This window comes from Echeneis naucrates, chromosome 17 (genome assembly GCF_900963305.1).
Source record: "Echeneis naucrates chromosome 17, fEcheNa1.1, whole genome shotgun sequence".
NCBI lineage: Eukaryota > Metazoa > Chordata > Actinopteri > Carangiformes > Echeneidae > Echeneis > Echeneis naucrates.
Genome location: NC_042527.1, coordinates 11,285,569 through 11,305,684, shown reverse-complemented (window position 1 = coordinate 11,305,684; position 20,116 = coordinate 11,285,569). Strand labels below are relative to the sequence as shown.

The 20,116-nt window shown below is 40.2% G+C and overlaps 1 protein-coding gene across 5 annotated transcripts in view; it reads left to right on the top strand.

Annotated features, from left to right (window-relative positions):
• The window catches only part of fgf12a (fibroblast growth factor 12a), a 31,570-nt gene extending 22,275 nt beyond the window's left edge, over positions 1–9,295 (top strand). For all 5 annotated transcript variants that reach the window (XM_029524028.1, XM_029524027.1, XM_029524026.1 and 2 more), the window contains 2 exons: positions 7,630–7,828; positions 8,829–9,295. In XM_029524028.1, coding sequence (XP_029379888.1) covers positions 7,630–7,828; positions 8,829–8,944 — 315 coding nt within the window. In that variant the 3' untranslated portion in view covers positions 8,945–9,295. The remainder of the gene's footprint in view (positions 1–7,629; positions 7,829–8,828) is intronic.
• The last annotated feature ends 10,821 nt before the right edge of the window (positions 9,296–20,116 follow it).

Here is a 20,116-nt window from a genome sequence, read left to right as displayed (position 1 = left end):
AAATTGGGTGGCGGCATAGACAGAGCTATAGAGAGGGGAGGATATCCCTAGTTGGCATGGTTATATAACCTCCACTCTCCCACTTTCAGTGTAAATGAGGAAAGAAGAGGATGGCAGGGCTGTGTTACCCACAAACTTCTGCCGAAGGACTGATCATGGCAGTCTGATGGGCGGACAGCCACGATCAATGACAGGCAAGAGCTAGAATTCACAAACTGCCCATCAAATTTTTTTCTTACTCTCAAAATCCTTCATAAAATGAAGGTTACAGTGCAGCCGAGGTCCGCTGTCTCACAACTTAAAATTATTGATAAAGACTTCACTGCAAGAGAGAGTCGAGGGAACAATTTGAAATAGACCCGATAAACAACGTAGATGGTGTATTTTATACTTTCAAATGTGCAGCCTGAACACGACTCAGTGCCTAGACTGATGTGCAAGCACTCACAAGTTCAGAGTGAAGGATGTACAATGAATGCGCAGGCTGTTGTGACTCACCCAGGTAGACGTTCATTCATAACTAAAAGCTCATAAACAAGTACACAGTTCACAGCCCTTCTAAGAGGCATATAATAAACCTCCACCCACTCATCTACATCTGATTAAGTCTAATCATGCCCAGACAGCAATCTTTTAATTTACTAAATTGATTCCAAGTTGGGGGATACAGTAAGTGGCTTCTAAACTCATGCTCACACCCTTGGTGACATCATCATTTGCAGAGTACATGATTATTTTTAATTCCTAGTGATTCAGTCCCTGGGTGTCAAACAGCAGCTCTCAGCTTTACAAATGCGGCTCTCAAGTTGTCATTTTAATCAGCATTCTTATGGGAAGGGGAAACACATTTTTGACCTTCGTCCTGTATCACAGAGAGGGGGCGGGTGGGGAGAGCATTTTTGCTGCAACAGTTGAAAAGTCATTTTAATTAAGAGTATGAAGCGGATGCCTTATTTGTTCACATGGAGGACGAACACTTTCACAGATGTTGAAGCATGGAAAATTAGCTTGCATTAGTAAGCAGGATGCAGGATGTGGGAGTCTGTATCGCAGGGACAAATCCAGTCCACAGAGAGAGCTCATAAAGAGGCCGAATTAACATGCAGACCATTGTGAAAGCACAAATTGACCCTTTTCTCTCTCTGGTTGCTATTTTGTACATGTTACAGATATGCCCGTGTCCTACATAGAAATCCACTTTACATATGTGATAGAATGTGTGAGAACTCTGTAAGTGCTTCACTGCTTGTCTTAATTCACGCTGTTATGAGCACTCTTGAGGTGCAATAACAGCTATAAAATGAGTCCTTCAGTTTCATTCCTTGTATTTACTCACATTTGCTTTTATTGCTGTTCATTCTGTTTTGTTTTGTTTTGTTTTTTTTTCTGTGGCTCATTTGCTGTGGCTCCATTCTGTCTCATTCAAGGTCTGTATTAAATTGTCTTTCCTCTCTGAGTTTTAAAGTGTTAGCTGCTTATTTGGTCAACTTCTGTTGACTTCCTAACATCTGAGAACAGAGATGCGCACTTCTCTCCCTCATGCTACCCCCCTGAGAGATAATTATTGAGGAATACCTCTCTATCTCTTGAACCCTCCCTCCCTCCCTTTTCCGCATCTCCTCCCGCTCCCCTGCACTGTCTTGTTACTGAAGCAAAGCATGCAGCTTTTTCCTTTGCGTGTCTGAGATGGGACACTGCTCTGCTGCCACCTTTTGAAGCCTTTCATGCACTCTTTCATGCATGTGTCAGGTAAAAGATCATTTTTACTATCCAGTTTAACTTCACCATCGTTCACTGAATCGGTTAGGAAATGTAAAGCGTGGGGGCGGGGGCTTCCAGCCTGGTGTCCAAAGCTTACAGCTGAGCCTGTTGCTGATTGGAAGCTGATGGTAGCCACGGGTGAGCAGGGTGATAATGCTTATGTGGAGTGTTTAGCAATGAAGTGCGTGGGGGCTGAGCATCTACAATGAAGAGTTCCCTTCCATTATTTATAACACTTCTCAATATGACCTAGTTTACTGCACAGCAGTAACCACTGTTCGTTCACTCTATTCCTCCCTCTCTCATTTCACATCTCTTGCTCTCTCTATCTATCTATCTATCTATCTATTAGCACATTGCATTCCCACCCCGAGTTTTTCTGTTCAATCAGCTGCAAATTTTACATGGTCTTGCTTATGGCACAGAAAATAAATGATGTGCTGCAGTAAAAGTCTCACTCAAGGTCCCAAGTGAACAAGAGCTGGCATGGAAGATCAGGGAAAGCTTCAGGTTTTGTGTGACAATGTGAGCTGTGTCTCTGCCCCCCCCCCCCCTTGATCTTTGTCTGTCTTTGGTTATGAGGAGTTATTGCTGAGTTCAATCAGCTCTGACTCTGTGTGTCTATAAAATGTCAGAGAATGGTAGAAACGCCTATTTGCGATCCCCAAGATGACATCTTAACAGCCAGTGTTTTGTATTTTTACATTAAAATTGTTGACAAATCATTTTCTCTCACTCTAATAAAGACTAATGGTTTATTTGACAGTGCATTTACAGATTGTAAAATTACTGTCTGTGGAGAAAGAGGAAAAAGAAGAATAAAATAAAGAGAGTAAGGAAATGAAAATGAGGTTTTTGCCATTTGTGATTTCATTTTAGCCATTAGCTATCAACGTCTTCCCTGGAGGAAGGTTTAGGAACAAAACTTTGTTTCAAAGTGATTGAGTTTCCAAGTCAGACAAAAATAAACAGCAAATGAAGGACAGGGATGTAAAAACTGAGAACAAGAGTTTCCCGTTTAAGTAACGTCTAGACAATCCCCGACCTGAATCTCTCCCAGAATAATAATCAGCTCCATGGGACATCCTCGACAGGGCCGAGATTCTCACTGAGGACAAATCTCTCAAATACACCAGTGGCTCAGGCCCATATTTAAATGGAGGTCCTCCCCACATCCTCTGTATCTGTATCCGAAGCTGCCTGTTGGCAGCAGCAAGGCCTTAATGCAGAGCCAGGCAGCTGCCTCATTCCTCAAATGGACTCAGTAATTGATTTGGATTCATGATGCGTTCAACCCAATTCTTTTGGCAACCCAGTTTTATGTCTGTTAAATCTCTCTCTACTGCTTCATGTTTTTCTACCATTTCACCTTCACTCTCACCACCAAAATCCCTCCCCCACAAGCCCACAACATACAAATACACTTTGCCTCACTCACATCTGTTCAAACGTACGGCGTCCTGAGGTGTTCCTTTGATAGATGTTTGTGTTTCAACAGACACTGGGATTAATATATAGAAACAAATGACAGCCACCATTCCAAATATGACTGATATGAAAGTAAAACTTACAGCAGAGCACCATATTCTGGTGGCTGATGCACTGATATTGTGTAATATAACAAGAATCTTCTCCAAATAATTCCACTATTGCTGTAATTTTCAGGATTATTTTGCAAACACACGGTTTTTCTTTCACGCAATCATATTTTCATTTGCATTTAAAAACTCACTGCTTCTAAGCATATATATATATATAAACACACATCCTTGACAGAGGGTGCAATTTATCAAGCTAACTGCCACTTATCATCACAGTGACTGAATTGATGTGCAATTAACTGATAGCTTTAAAATTGATAGCCGCTCTTCTCTTCATCCCCTTCCACCTGTTCACCTGCGTTCATTACATTTTGCAGTTCTAGAACAGACCTTTGTTGCATCGCACACACACAATGTGCCATGCAGTCATTGCCGTCTTTTAGCTTTAACTCCCTCCCTTGTATAAGATCTGCACCTGTAGAATCGAATGCACCTGGCAGCAGTTTGAAAATGTATGTGAATTGTTTTGTTCTAAAACGTGTCAATACGTTTCTATTTGCCTCCCCTTTTCTCTGGTCTTTGCTCAGCAGGTTTCAGGTGGACCTCGGTGTTTAGTTATCTCCAGCACCCTGTTGAGACACCTGATGGTGTTTTGTGAGCAGTCTCACGTGCCCAGTTTCACTAACAAGTCCTTGGCTTTTCTCCTTCAGATCACTACAGAATATGAATAAGTGTCCTTGTGATCAGTTTACCGTCTCCAAGCGCAGCGGGCTAGTCCTGAAACATGGCACGTTTTTTTTTTTTTTTGTTTTTTTTTTTAGCTCGCTCAGGAAACAACTTTAGCTGATTATGCATGCCTGAGGCATTGGAAGTGACAGGACAAAGACCTGTTAGCGGGCATTCTTTATGTCGGACACCATTTGTGTTACATTGACTTTTTGTTTCCAAGCGTGTGTTTGTGTCCATTTTCTCCCTTGTGTCGTTCTTCGCTTTACACATGTCCATTAAGGAGATCCCATTAATCACCAGAGGCTTTGACCCCATCTTTTCACCTCATATTTTCACTCTGTCATCCACAAACAAGGTACTTTGTCAAAGACTTCAAAGTCACTTACATTCCACCCCTATCATTCTCAAGCCACAGTCAGAGTGATTTCCAAGCTGCCCCCGGCCTGTTCATAGACAGTAACAGAGTGGTGTCCTTGAGGATGAATTTGGAGGGGATTTAACTGTGTGTCGCCAAAGCAAAGTGGCTGATTGTGATGGGTGTGAGAGTAGAGAGCACTTATGTCTCTACGGGGGTGTGTGTGTGCGTGTGTGCGTGTGCTGATTTGGGCTCTATAAAGATGTAAGAGACAAAGGTGTGTGATGTATAACTGTGTCCCCGCCAAACACATGTTAACGCGCACAAACACACGCTCATCCAGCCAGACAGACTCAACGTGACCCCCGAGTGCCTGCAGAGAGGGAGAGCTGTCTGCTGTTTGACAGTGTGTCTGCAGGCCTAGATAAACTCCACCACCAGTTCTCCACAAGACTTGTCCTCTCTCCTGCTGACCTGCGAAACATTTCCATGCTGCCAAGCATGTGACCTCACCTTACCCGAGTCCTTTACACAGCTTGCTATGCACTGCTGGGCTCCCAAAAATGAGCAGTCACACACACGATGACTCATTTTTTTTGAGCTATAGTGTGGCATCAAAGCAAAGACTCAGATACAGGTTCACTTAAAACAGCGTCAGTGTTGGTTTAGGTCAGTTTAAAGCTAAATGCAAAATTTACATATTTAAAACAGGAAAACCAAAATATGGAAAAAGAAAAAAAAACCAGAAAGAAGCACAAGTCTTTTGGGTGAGTAGAAGAGTTTTTGCCTCCACTGCAAGATAAAAATGCTGCCAGGATGTAGGCGGACATTCTTATCAACCGTCAAAAGAAGACTTTGAAACCATGACCTGAAAGGATTCACCACACAGTGCAAGAAGAGAGAGGTCTTCAGTTCATAAAATACGGAGAGAAACAAATAGAGTTCTAGATGAAGTTTTATGGATCGATGGGCCAGAACTCAACTTCTATCAGAACGACAGAAGGAACAACTCCTGACCCAGAGCAGCCATCCCATCTGTCAAACATAGTGTTGGTTCTATAATGGTTTGGACTTGTAGAGTCTGGCTGTCAGTGGAACTGGCATTCTGGCATCATCTGCTGAGGAAGCAGCGGGATGAATGCAGAGGTGCATTATGGCTGCTCAGATTCAGCCAAATATGTCAAAACTCACTGGACGACATTTCATCATTCAGCTGGACGGTGATCCGAAACACGCTACTTAAACAACCAGAGAGCTTTTTAGATTGAAGAGGTGGACCAACGTCGACTGGGAAAATCAGTCATCTAATCTCTGTCTAAAAACAGATAGGCCTCACAACAAGCATGAGCTGAACGGGGCTGTGATGAAGCTCTCGCAGAATATCACCAGGGAGGCCGCGTCTGCTCAAACACCTCAGGCAGTCGTTGTCAGCACAGTACATTGCACACTAAATATAAAAGGCAGTGATTTTGTCTGCCTTTCTTTGTGGCAACTCCCCTTAGCTGTATGGGGCGTTTTTAGATGTGCCCTGTTTTTTCAGTTTTATGGCCCACAACTGTGTGGATTGGTTTTGGTCTCGTAGTTCTCATCTACCTCAGTCTCCTGCTGCAGCGGGAAGCAGTTTTCACTGGAAAAGCTCTGATATATATCCACTCTGCACTGCCTGCCCTCCACTGAATAAGACACGGGCATATTTAGTTGCTAAATAGATGATGGCAGATGCTGAATGTGAATTTCTAGCAGCCATAAAAAGCCTGATATTTATCTCAGTCCAAATTGGTTGAGAACAAACCAGAGCAGAAAAAAAATCTAAGTTAAGATGGCTTAATATGAATGTGCTGTGTTGCTAAGGAGATGATTTGGTTTAACGCGGCTTTTGATAAACTGTCTTTGACGTTTTCCTTTCTGGAAGAATGTAACATGCTCAGAACCTAAAAAAAATACATCGTAATGTTTCTTCAGTACAAGGTAATAGCTAAAGATTGTCCAAACATAAGTGTTTGGCTTTTTTTTTTTTTTTCCTGGAAGACACTTGCAGAAAATTTAAATGCATATATTCATTGCATTTGACTTTGCAGACAAAATTCTATTCATCTTCATCGAAAAAGGCAGAAAATATAGATTGCCAAACCGGGTTAAAAAGAAATCAGGACTTTCTGCATTGTACCAAAACGAACAGTGTCTTTGATTCTTTTTGTGATTTGGATGGCCCTTAATCATAGTCTGCTCCTTCATTTTTTATCCTTCACTTTTTTTCATCTGCCCTGTCACTCTATTTCTCTCTCACGTAAACAGTCACCTCTAGCAAGGGAGCAGAATTGGGCTGTCACTCAACTGGACAACCTTAATAGGGCACAGAGCCTTGCAGGAGATAGTAATGAAGGAAATACAGTGCAGACATCCAAACGCGCGCACACACACACACAGACAATCTGCCAAAGATGAGACGACCCAGCATCCACCAAACCAGCTGTTACGCATCAGCTGCGCCTATTTTGGACACACATGACTTTCCTGACCTTCAAACTGAGAAGTGTTAGTATTTCATTTTGCCGTCATGAAGCATTTAGGAAGAGCGGCAACGAGGCGAAAGGCTGATGAAGTTTGGCGGCCAACTTGTCATCGCGTCTTAATCAGCTCAACACATTCACGTCTATCTTTTGTCGAAGAAACTGAAGACATGCATGTCCCAGTCTGTTTTGGCAGTTGTCGCCATTAAAATGTAACAGATTTACTGCTAAATGGCTGCTCCTTAATGAGTTTGCTCCACTGCAGTGTCATGGCAATAATGTCCTGACAGTGTATCCAGTGCCTGGATCTTTCAATTTTCCTGTCATTCCTCTCCACCTCCTGTGTGTCCTCTTGGCTTTCTCCTTGGCTTACTGCTTTAATGAAGCCGAGAGATAAAAATCTTCTATTGTTCACCATTATTCTAATAGGACTATCAGTCTCATTACTTGGATTCAAAGGGTGTGTGTGTGTATTTGTGTATGAATACAGTATGTTTACTGACCTTGGCAATGTATACAAGCGAGTGATGAAAGCCAGTATTGGCAGAGTGAAACAGACACAGCTTTTTTTTTTTTTTTTTCTTTTCTTAATTAAAGATCTCCATCTGTTTTGTTCCTGGTTATGTCTGCATGTGTCTGATATTTATGCGGATCCACATGAATTTTCAGGGGTTTTTATGTCTACAGTATGAATTTCCTAATCTTTGCATCTGTATCCACCGATTGTTTGCAGGAGATGTTCACACCGGAGTGCAAATTCAAGGAGTCCGTTTTTGAGAACTACTATGTGATCTACTCGTCCACGGTGTACCGTCAGCAGGAGTCGGGCCGGGCTTGGTTCCTTGGCCTCACCAAGGAGGGGCAAGTCATGAAGGGCAATCGGGTCAAGAAGACTAAGCCCTCGTCACACTTTGTGCCCAGGCCCATTGAAGGTATGAGCTGTTACACAAAGTACTTGCTCAAACACATTTCATTGTCTTGCATTGCATGTTTTTATTACAATTACTTATAGATTTGTTGCCAATTTGAAGTAATAGGTCATCTGAAGCAGATTTTCAGTTTTTTAAATAGAAAAAAGTGATGGAATAGCAAGAAGAAATGCAAAAATATTTGGTAGGCATTGGAAATGTAAAATAAAGTATACACATTTCCTAAACAGTCTCTAAGAAATTTCAAGGTAGTCTAAATTTGGAATCACGTTTGACATGCAGGACATGACAGTTTATGAAAGAATTTGTCCTGGAAAAATACATTTATTTTCTTGCAACTTGAAGATATTTCTTAGAGTGGACAACACTCTCGTGTCTGAGAACTAAAAAATGGTAAAAGGCACAGTTTGTTATCTTAGCATTAATGATGCAAAACAAAACACAGAAAAAAAGCAGCTGGGCTCTGTCCAAAGAAAAACATAAAAAAAAAAAAAACAACCAACCAGCACATTAAGTCAGATTTTCTTCACCAACATTTGATTTATTTGTAAGTAAAGTTTAATTGTAAATACTTATGGTAAAAATGCAGATGGCTGTAGCTGTGAAACTCAGAGACCTCAATTCTCTTATTTAACTCCTGGCAATAAAAGAAATGTAAGACAGAAGAAATATCAATGTAGACATCTCTCCAGCTGTTGTGGGTACCTGTTTATTTCTGAATATCACCTCTAGCATGTTTTTAGTCAGAGCAGTGTGATGATAATAGAGAAGATATCATCATGAGACTTTGTCAAGTGTTGTGATTAAAAAAAAAAAAAAGCGCTGACATAGACCTAATTTCCTGTCTTATCTCTCCCAGCCTGGTATAATTGTCCCTGCAGCCTCTCACCTGACCTTGTCTCTGTCTGTACCTCCATCTCTTCAATATGCTCTCCATCACCCCCTCCCTCCTCTCCTCTTCTCTCCTTCCTTCTCCTTTGCTCTCTTTACATCTTCGCTCTAGTTTGTATGTACAGGGAGCCGTCACTGCATGAGATAGAGGACAAGCACCGATCCAGAAAGAGCTCAGGGACTCCCACCATGAACGGGGGGAAAGCTGTCAATCAGGACTCCACATAGCAGCGAGGGGAGGGGCTTCCAGCTGGGGGAGTGGCCTCATCCTGACTTAGGGGGTGGGGCCACATGGAAACTCACCGCCCCCCCCCCTCAAAAAAAAAAAAAATACATACCACCATCCCCTCTGAAAAGGAAAGAGGGCGTTGTGATGATGACAAGGAGCTACTACTGTACACCCAACAAACAAAAAACTGAACTCTTGCCTGTGAAAACCTTTTAGATGAATTATTATGAAAGCAGAGGATCTATATATATGAAAAAATAAATATTTTCAATCAGGACTTGACCAACATTTTATGCAAAAAAAAAAAAAAAAGAGAAAAAGCTGTGATAAACAAACAAAAGAATGGTGGTCTCTCATCACACAAATACAAATATCTATCATTTCCAATTTATGCTGTGAAAAACAAGCTTTAATACATGTTAAATTTTCAAAACATTGAGTTTTTAGCTATTTCTTTTTTCTATATGCTGTTGCACCCAAATGCTTTATTGTGTTCTTGCTGTCATTAATAACTATATCATCAACATTGCTTATGAGTTGCTCTTATCGCCCCAGTTATTATCATGGTCACTAATTTTCTTTTGTTTTTGAGACAAAACTTTAGGGGAGGGGGTCTTTTTGTTTGTTTGTTTGTTTGTTTGTTTGGTTTTTTACTTTAATCCAATTACTTCTATATTTTTCTCTCACAGTTTGACCTTGAATGCACTGTCACACTACCTGCTCTGGTGTGGGGGGGGGGCTGAATGTATTTGATAGTTCTCTGTGTTGGACTCCAGTTGTAACAGAGGGCTTAGGGTGGGATGTAATTTACTCAGGTGTGTACTGTAAGTTAGACAAATGAGACTAATAGGACAGATAGGGCTCTTTGAAACACTCCCACATCAACTCCCCTATGTTGTCCTACTATGGCAGGACAGGACCGAAGCAAGCAATATAACAGAGGAGTCTCGTACGTCTCTAAGTAATTCTAATAACAAGCTGACACATTTCTGTGGTTGATGTGTTCAGCTAAGACTGACAAAGAAAGTTCAATAAGTAGGTCAAAGTCTGAAACCAACTGTTTTGATATAGTTTCGCTATGTTTGCAGAGATTATTATGTTTTAGGTAAAGAGATGTCCAAACTTGTCTAAAATGGCAAAGAATAGCATTCTCTCCAAAAGGTGAGAGGAAAATAATGACCAGCATCAGCACTATGAGCCATGGCCAACGACGGTCACTTCACATTTGCAACCTCAAGAAACAGACACACTTCAGTTTCACTGCTGTTATCTCGGCTATAACAACTCTCCAGGTGTGACTATATTACAGTATTTATGATTTTAAACTAAATGGATAAATCACGAAACAATCCCCGATAGACTTCTGTTTTTTTAGCAGGCCTGGCAGCAGAGTTGTTTCGACTAGTTTTCAAGAACTTCTGTGGTTTCTTTTCATTTTATTAGACATTGGAAATTTCTCAATACTGGCCTGACTGCCTGACTGTTTAATAATCCTTGGCCTGTTGATATTGTCAGTGTAATATCACATTCATTAAGACTTTCCCTTCATGATTGAAGGAAAGCCCCTCACCAGTAAATGTAAAGTGCACAATATTTAAGGAAGGATGTCTTACCATCCCAGGGAGAGCATGTCACAGTTTGTTTCTTCTGACACGGTGACCCACACTGTCTCTGTTCCTCTTGGTTTTGTGACCCATGAAATGAGACGTTTGCTGGATTGTGGAGCAAAGCTTTTCTTTCATAAATCAGCACGCCGACAGGGCTGTATAAACAAGGTGAATCGACCGGTACACTGCGCACGCTGTGTACACTGCATAACTCACTCCTAATCCCTAATTAGTTTGTCTAACTCAGGAAGTCCTACAATTGTTCCGTAAATGGGGCCAGATGTAAAGGCAGACCGCTCGTTGTCCAGCACCCGTTGCACAAAGCCTGGCCACCGGTGTGGTGTTTCAAAAAGTCAGGAAGGGGTTGATGGTGTTTTTGAGATAAAGAGCCGAGCTGTGTTAGGAAGGTTGAAAAAAGGATTAGAGGAGGTGAGACAAAGCAAGAAATCAGCTTTTGCATGGAAGCAAAAGCTGATGTTAGGTTTGATTTTGAGGTAAAAGCAATTTAAAGATTGTTTCAAATTTAAAGCGACTAGGTCCAAAACGTTTTTATGCAACACTTAGATGAGCAGTGAGAGTTTGTATATCTCTCCTATATCTGGTTGGAAACCGTATGCTAGGTTGATGGTATGTACAGTTAATAGCACACATTCAGTTGCACAGAGCAAATCGCAGTGATATGTCATCATGGATCTGGAGTGTCTTCCACCTGGGGCCTGGATCCATAGCTGGTGCAAGTCACCTGCAAGAGCTAACGGTAGATTAGTTCAACTTCCACAGCACCTACAGCATAACAGTGATATATACAGTATATTAGGTGTGACACTGAAAGTCAACAGGCAAGACCAGCATATATAGGTATCTTTTTATAGAGGTTTATATTGGTGCAAATGCGATACATGTGGACTTAAAGCAATGCATGAAATTGGATGTACTCATTGTCAAATGTTGACGGCAGAATGAGAGGATTTTGGAAAGAGATGGATCAAGCGAGGATGTGAAAATCAGCGATGTTAGAAAGCAGTAAAGGAAAGCACTTTTGATGAATTTATTGTCATGTGAAAGGGTGAGCAAAGGCTTTGGTTGTATGTGGTATCAAGTTTAATTTATTATTTTTATGTTTGCAGATGATTTCACTGCATTGGAACACGCTCATATATGCATTATGAATTGTGAGATGAAATTAAAAATATGCATTGATAATAAAAATCAGAATGAAGTTAGTGATTGTTTAAGAATAAACCCTATGTTATCAAAAACATTCACCTACGCAGTGATTGATTCAGTGTGCTGTTGACTAATATCCCTTCTGTGTATGTTTGTTATTAATGTCACCTATTGCATCAACAAGAGGAGCAGCGGGATTAGCAGACAAACTAAATCCACCAGTGTGGGCTCTTAATGTGGTTCACATCCAGAAAATCCAATCCATTTCTTGAATCAATTCACCGGGGGTGATTTATCTTCTCAGTAGCCCCTAAATCCGATGTGTCATTTTGGGATGGTGCTCCTTCGTCCTTAATTCTCCCGTTGTCATGGAAACAGACCTTTCGTGCCGTCTGCAAGGAGAATGAGGAGGAGGAAGAGAAGGAGGATGAAGGCTCCCCTGACTTTCAGGATGTGGCTTGTCTTCTTTCCTGCGTGATGGCTGCAGCAGAGAGAACAGCAAAGCTGGAGGAGGCCGAGTGAGTGCGGGGGGGGGGGGGGGCATTGTTCCTTTTTATGTTTTGTGGTGTTTCCTCAGGTCCCAGTAAACAGCTGAGCTGAGAACCTGGGCGACAGAAATGTAAATGTATTCATGATAACACAATGAGATGTCATGCATACATGGACTAACATCAGAATAGCTTTCTTGTGTGCTACATACACACACACACCAAACGCATTTTCTCATAATTCTACACATTTATTTAAATTGTGCATTCATCTTTACGCCATATTTTTTTATGTGTTCTTTATTACCTTAATCAGGACTAAAAGGGAATAAAACCTTCTTGGGCACAGTGGTGTGTAGAGCAATGTTTAGCTGATGTAATGTTGACTAATGTCCTTTTCTATTTTGGCACTAAATTTAAGTAACAGCTGAAGCTGATGGGAATGTGAAGTTTTACAAGAATTGGACAAACTGTAATTTTGAACAAGCAATAGTGGTGTCGGGTGGAAGTTACTACAGCTCATGATGGCACGAATCTCCACGCTAAACTTTGTGGCAATCCATCCAATGTTTTCCAACAGTTTCTCCCAAGATGAGAAATGTGGTGTTCACGGAGGCTCAAGATGAATCATGAACAGATCTAAGTAGATATTGAGATATTTATTGGAACAACTTATGTTTTCCAGTGATCGATATTCTGTCCAATTCACAGCAGACACCACAGTAATTAACTTTGCTAACAGTGGAAACAAGTCAAGGTCAGCTATTTAGAGACGGTAATCTGAACAGGGCCATGTGTTCAGATGCATCCAGGGAGGGGAAAGACACCTACAAAGCCATTCTATTCTCCTTTTCTCTCCTGTCCTTCGAGCCTTTAGCCTCTCCTCCCACAGCCACCTTTCTGCCAACACCTTCCCTCCTTTTCTCCCGTGTGGAAAAGACATCTTTAGAGCTAATAGCTGCATTCAGTTCAGAAATGCATTACCATGTAAATAACTTTGCATTATAAGATGAAGTGAATCTACAACAATATGAGCTTTCCTGTGTGCCCCTTCCCTTGAGGCAGGACAATCCCTCAGATTTTCAGCTTCTTCTCTTTGAAATTTGAAATTTTATTTTATTTCAGTGTGTGATAATGCATTAGATGACTTGTGCATATTTTTCAAATCCTACTGAGAAGAACAACGTAGCTTGAAAAACCAAAGCAAGTTAGATTTAATGTCACACTGCCTTACCTTAATGCAACCTTTTTCAAAACAAGGGCCTTAGCAATGCCCGTATCCTCTTTGTGAGGTGAAGTTTGATAATGTATTTTTTACACAGAGGATGTGTCTCAATCAAAATGACCTTGGACAAATATCCGATCATGCAGCCACAAATAAATTTCGTCGACATACTGGCCGCTATCCAAAATGTCACAGCAAACTGGTGGTACAGGACATGCAGCTAATGAGATATAAATATTTTATATCCTGTCAGTGAAGAAAATAATTTGTTATACTTGGATGTGGGACAAATTTGCAGGAATCCTGAATCCATGAAGCAGAGGTCTCCAACTCTGGTCCTGGAAAGCTACTCTACTGCATGTTTTAGATGTTTCCTGCTCCAACACACCTGATTCAAATGATCAGCTCGTCATCAGGCTCTGCTGAAGTCTGATCAGGAGTCACTCATTTGAATCAGGTGTGTTGGAGCGGGAAACATCTAAAACATGCAGGACAGTAGCTCTCCAGGACCGGAGTTGGAAACCTCTGCAACAGACTCTTATTTTAGTATGAACCAGCAAAAGCTTTCTCTGTGTTGTTTGATCTGATGTCTGATATGTTGGGGAAAAAAAAAATCGAATGATCTTTCTCTCCAACTTTACAAGCTCCTAAAGGTTTTAATCCTTGATGTGTCACTGAGTTATGCTAGAGTGAGCATGCTACACTGTTTACACTGATACTATCATCATGGTCAGGGTTAGCAGGTCATTTTAGCATATAGCTATAGAAAAACTGCTAAGGCCTCTGGGAAAATTATTTCCAGGCATTAGTGTGCAGACCAAACTGTTGGACAGTTGATATGCAGGCTTGATAATGGCATTCTTTTATGCCAATCCAATAAGGACAGGTGTTTCACACTATAAATTGAAACGTTGCGTAGTAAAACGAGTTGTGGTGATTCAGAACGAACCATCCAGCACCAAAGTTTTTGGCCCGGCTAAAAATAAAATTTTACGAAGCAGGTTCTTGCTTTGTATAAACTCTTTCCATTTAGGGTACTCCAGCTCCAACATTTCAGTGGTTGTGAAACTTGATCATCGCAGCAGATTTCCTTTGAATACAGTGAACCTCTGCACACATCATACAAATCCATTTCTTTTATTAATTCTTTAAAATAGTCATTTTAGTGGCAAAGCAGCTGGTGGTTTTAAAACCATACAACATTTGTTTCAACAGATTAAATATCATCATGTGTATTTTCCAAAAATACTCAGTGTTATTTCATTTTATCCTCTTTTTTTCCCAAACCATCTGGGGTAACGTGGCAGAAAACTGAAGAGCTTTCATTTGATTTTAAAGGTCACAGCTGTCTCAGTTTACAAGTTGTCTGCGTTTTTTATATATATTTATATATATATATATATATATCCTTTTAGTAGGATTATTTCAAATAAATTTTTTGTTTGAGCGAGTTTCAAAAGTTCAAAAGTTTTAATTATTTCTGCAATGTGATATGAAATGAATGTGTTAGCTATTTTTGTCCCGAATGATCATATTGATCATCAGAATGCTATAGGATCTGTATTTAACTTGGGCAGCAACACAGACGTCTGTTTATACAGGCCTGTACATGACTTTGTTTGTCTTTCGCAGACTCATGATCATGCAAAGCGAAAATATTTTCAATCTCTTATTCCAGGCATCTGTCTTCCCTCTGTGCGTGTGTCTCTTTGGCCTGTTGTTTTGGTGCGGACCTGTACCGCTGGGACTCCAGTTGTTTCTCTTTTCTCGTACTCCCAGGGACAAAATGAGGGAACTCCTCCTCAGAAGTGGGGCATTCAGTTCTACTCATTAAAAATAATTGGTCTCTGTTCAATTAAGACTCAGTGATGTTCCTTTGATCCAGACAGCTCAGTGTTTTTTTTTTAGTTTTTTTTTTTAAATTTGTTTTATCTGCATCTTATACATCCAAAGTATTGGATAACTGGTTCTAATGTGTTTACTTCCAGAAGAAGGGGAGAGGGAAAGATGAGCTACTCAGGGATGATTATAAATGCATGAATGAAATGAGCTCTGATGGTTAAAGTGACTGAATAAAGTCCCTAGTGCGGCACCCTGTGAGACAAGTCGGCTGTCCCGAGGTAATAAAATCAGATCATTTTATCTCCTCTCTTCCTCCGCTGCTTTCAGTTTTTCCTGAGTGCTGTGAGGAATACTGCAAGCAAACACGATGTTGCTTAAGAGACGTAAGACAAAGAAAAGTTCACACACACATGCACCCACATGCACTGTAAACCTGATCACCCAGCCAACTGCCCACACATTAACTCACACACTTTATATTTCTTACTCTCACACGCTCTATTGAAGGAACTCTGCAGTATGAGCAATTTAATGTGCTGGCATTGGTTTCCTGTTACAGGGGGGAAGCTGTTCTGTTGAATCCCAATAGCCCAGGGACAGAAGGATACTAAGCCAAGCTCTGACTGCAGTTATGCTCCAGCATTGTCTCTTTAGTAATTTTCTCTCTCTTCCCCTTGCATATCCTCTATGTACCTCTCTTCTCTTCCATTCCTCCGCTTTCTCACTTCCCTAATCTCTTTTCCTCCTCCACCCTCTGTCCAATTTGATACATTTCTCCTCAATCTAGCCTTCATTTGCAGCACACAACATCTTTTCTGTGAGTCTGTGTGCCTCCTGTAAACAACTTTACCTGTTTGAAGTTAATGAGTTCAGGTAATCCTCAGCAAAATGTACCTCTCAGTTCTACACTTATGCATGATACTCTGCGCACACACAGTGGAGATGCATTTTTAAACAGAAAGGCCTCTAGGATATAAATTCCTGTTGAGATACTGAAACGTATAATCATCTGTGCAACAATATATAATGTTGCAAGACATAGATTATGCAAATGATCATGCATATGCGTGCTTTTAGAAATATAGAAAAGCAATAAATGAGTTATATGCCTACACATCTTTGATCCCGCCATCGATTGCACAACGAAGCTGAAGGACATTTTTATTGAGGAAATTTGTGCCTTAATCAGTGACATAATTATTAAAGGAGCATGGAAAAATTCCCATCAAGCCTCTAGTTTATTGCTTTGCTGGTCAACCATAAAGATCACTGGGAAACATCAAACACACTGCAGGCATTTCTTGAATTTAGAGTCTGTGTGTGTTTAAAAAAGAAAAAAAAGAAAAACGGCATTCTCTGCTGAATTTAAAATAACGCAGTTTGATGGCTCAATGACTGTGAGTGATCTCGATGGATTTGGAAGAAACAGGTATAAACGGAAACTCAACATTAATGTCCACGGGCCAGTGGAGCAGAGTTTGGCTGTGAGCGAAGCCTGAGGGGTTTTTCAGATCTCTGCAGGGGCTTATTTAACTACGACTCTTTGACAAGCAGTGCAAGTAGGGTTTTGATGCATTTTTTCCACCGTGAATGTTCATTTACCACCCATTAAATATTCAATTCCCACTTTATTTTGTACACTATCCCCAGACTGTCAGGGTACTCTAAATAATGCAGGCATTTAGGATCAGGAGCCGTTGTTCGAACAACCACAAGAATGAAAAGTGGCTGTGGAATGTTGGTGCAGTTCCAAAAACTGTGTACAGCTTACTTTGAATGCTGAAATAAAATATAATGTTCAAGACTTTAATTTTTAGTGAGATCATTTAAAATTTTAAATTTATGGGATGAAGATGAATGCTAAAAGCACAAGTAAAGCCTGCCTCAGCAATGTTAGTGACAGCGATTACATTTTAAACAATGCTAACGTTAAACTACTGGATGCACCTGACCTAATAAGATAATGGCAGCAACAGCTCTGAGGGCACTGGATTCAGCATTTTCTTTATTTGTTGGAAGAAGCATGCATAAATCTTCTCAGGTTACACAGTCTTGCATATCAGATGTATGGCAGGATTCTTACAGCCATGTTTTGTTTTGAAGTTGCTGTCTTTATAACAACGTCATGTCTCACAAATGCAACAGATAGTTTGCCACATGTACAGTGTAAGGTTAAAATGGAAGTTTAATTAAATACTAATTATACAAATTCATATAAAGATTGCAACAGTTTTTATTTTTTAGGAGACAAAAACGGACATGATTTGTCAGTTTCATGGTTTCACAGTTGAATGGTTGACACTTGAATGTAGATAAAGTTAACAGGCAGTCCATGCTTTCCAGAAGAAGGTTCTGCAGCCAATTCTTTTTGTGTAGCCACTACGGAGTCCACGTCGACTCTTCTCCTCTTTCTCGCCGTCTTCATGCTCTTTGGGGGTAATTCCATTTTCCGATTTTAAAAAGTCATAGAGTAAATCAACAAAGTTCTGTGGAAGAAAATATTAAACTGGCGTGAAGATTTCTCCAGATAAACATTTCCACATTAATGAATAAATATTATGAAATGATAACATTTTAAGTCTGTATGTAATTTCGCACAAACTGAAAATCTGATTATTTTGTGCTATAGATGTTTTTGTATTTATTGAGCATAGCCAGAAGAGGAAATGTTAATTTCTCTATCCATAATCTGCAATTTCACAGGGGCACATTTCTGAATTATTAAATGACATCAGGCAGGCAGCTCTGACAGGATTAAAAATGTTTTCTGAGACTGAAACTACTCTGTAAACGGATCAAGATAAATAAAATTCAAGTCACAAGTCAAACTTTACTGACTGAAAATATGAAAATACAAGATCCTGATGCCTGCAGCAAAATAATAGCTGAGAGTTAAAGCAGAAGATGGCAACATACATCAACAACAACATCTTACCTCTTGGTCTTGTAGTTTGCTGAGCCATGGCACAAAGTCTTCCTGAAGTTGCAGGTCTTTAAATCTCTGTTCATTATTTGTGTTTTCCACCACACATGTTACAAAACACAAAAGCACCAAAATGCACAGGATATAGGCCATCTTTGCTTGTAAAATCTTGCTGGTAGGCTTCTTGATGAGAGTTGATCGTGATAAGCCACTGCAGCGTCCACTGATGTGCACCCCAACCATACAGTCCTGTGAGGTGTCTGTTTTATAAGAGGTACCTAAGCTTGAAGAAAAAAGGGAGGAGTGTGCCTCTGTGGAGTATATCTGTGTATAAAGAGTTTTGTGTTTCCCCCATCAGTTCACTGAAGCATGTTCTCTGTAATTTACAGCAGTCATTAAATGCGTGACAAAATGTCCAAATAAGGCCATTTTCACTATCCTGACACACTGTCATCTGGTTGAATAAGATAAGTTCACCCTTATCTTATACAACCAGATAACACCCAGGGGGATCTCTCACTTGTAGATGTGAGAGATCCCCCTTCCTCCTTGTTTAAAAGCAAATCCCTGTAAGAGAAGTCATCTGCGCACTGATGTAAAATAAAACATTAATGACACTGACATGGGGGACACAATGATTTCATTAACCCTGCTGCATCATAAAGTTGAGTCAGTGAGGTATCATGGAGACATTAGGACATCCAGAGGCCATAAAGGTCAACTTATCATTTGTTACACCCTGGTGAGTTTGGCCTTTGCATCTCTTTAATGAGATTTCTGCTCTGTTTAACTTAACAGTTCCAGTGCATCTAAATTAAGGAGTAATTTACACAGACCGTAATGACATGTAATGGCACATGCTGTAAATGCGGAAATGCATTCCATGGACTTACTTTCCATATTTAATATAAGCAGGCAGACAAATTCAAGAATGTGTTTCAACCGTTTCACAGAGACAAATGTAAAACACCTTTTAAAATTCTAAATATAGTGTGAATAGCAGTAGTGTATTGTCAACCACAATATTTTAAGGTTCAATCGAGGTAAATTTGTGTTTCTTGTAGTTACCAAAACTAGGAAAGATGCCAGTAAATAAGAAATAAAAGTTTTGTATTTATTATTTGGAAGTGAAATTCTGTTGATCAGCATTAAGAAAAAAATAATGGTTGTAATAAACACGAGCAACCCACTTCCCATCCCATCATCCCTAGTGACAACAAGGGGAAGTGATTATTTAATAGATTTTCAATATTATTTTCTGATGCCAGTGATAGTATTATCAGTAGAACTTCTACAGAATTAGCATTACAATTCATAATAAATGTAAAATAAAATGTCCATGAGGTAAATTTGAACAAACTAATTGACTTCATCTGTTGTTATTTAGGATTGATAACATAGAACGTCAGTATGTGAAGATAACCTTCATACATACCAGTGGAGATGTCTTTCAAGCCCATGTAGGGCATGTCTCCGGGGAAAACTAAAAGGACGTGTGTCCTTTGAAAATAGGAGACAACCTTGATGTGCATCAAGCGCTCAACAAATCGTCATTCTAACCCAATTAAAGAGGTGTAGAAGCCTAATACAGCTGTCTAAACAATTAGTAAGTGTACTGTTGGGAGCTGAATAATCCTGTTAAGAGGGCTTTGGAGAGCACTTTACAGCAAGACTGTTTCTATCCATGCTGACAACTGTCTGCACCAGGCCATGTAAGACTCGTTTAATCCAAAGTGGCATTCTGAGATCGTCTTTTTGTCATATCAGGACTTTCTGAAGTGTTGGAACTACAATTTTAATGAGCTGCAATTCTGCTCCAGAAACGTACCAAATTAATCAGATAATCAGAACCAAACTTCATCAGAGGAAGCATTAAATTCACAGAGGAGCATTCCACTCTTCTTCAGCTGTTTGTTGTG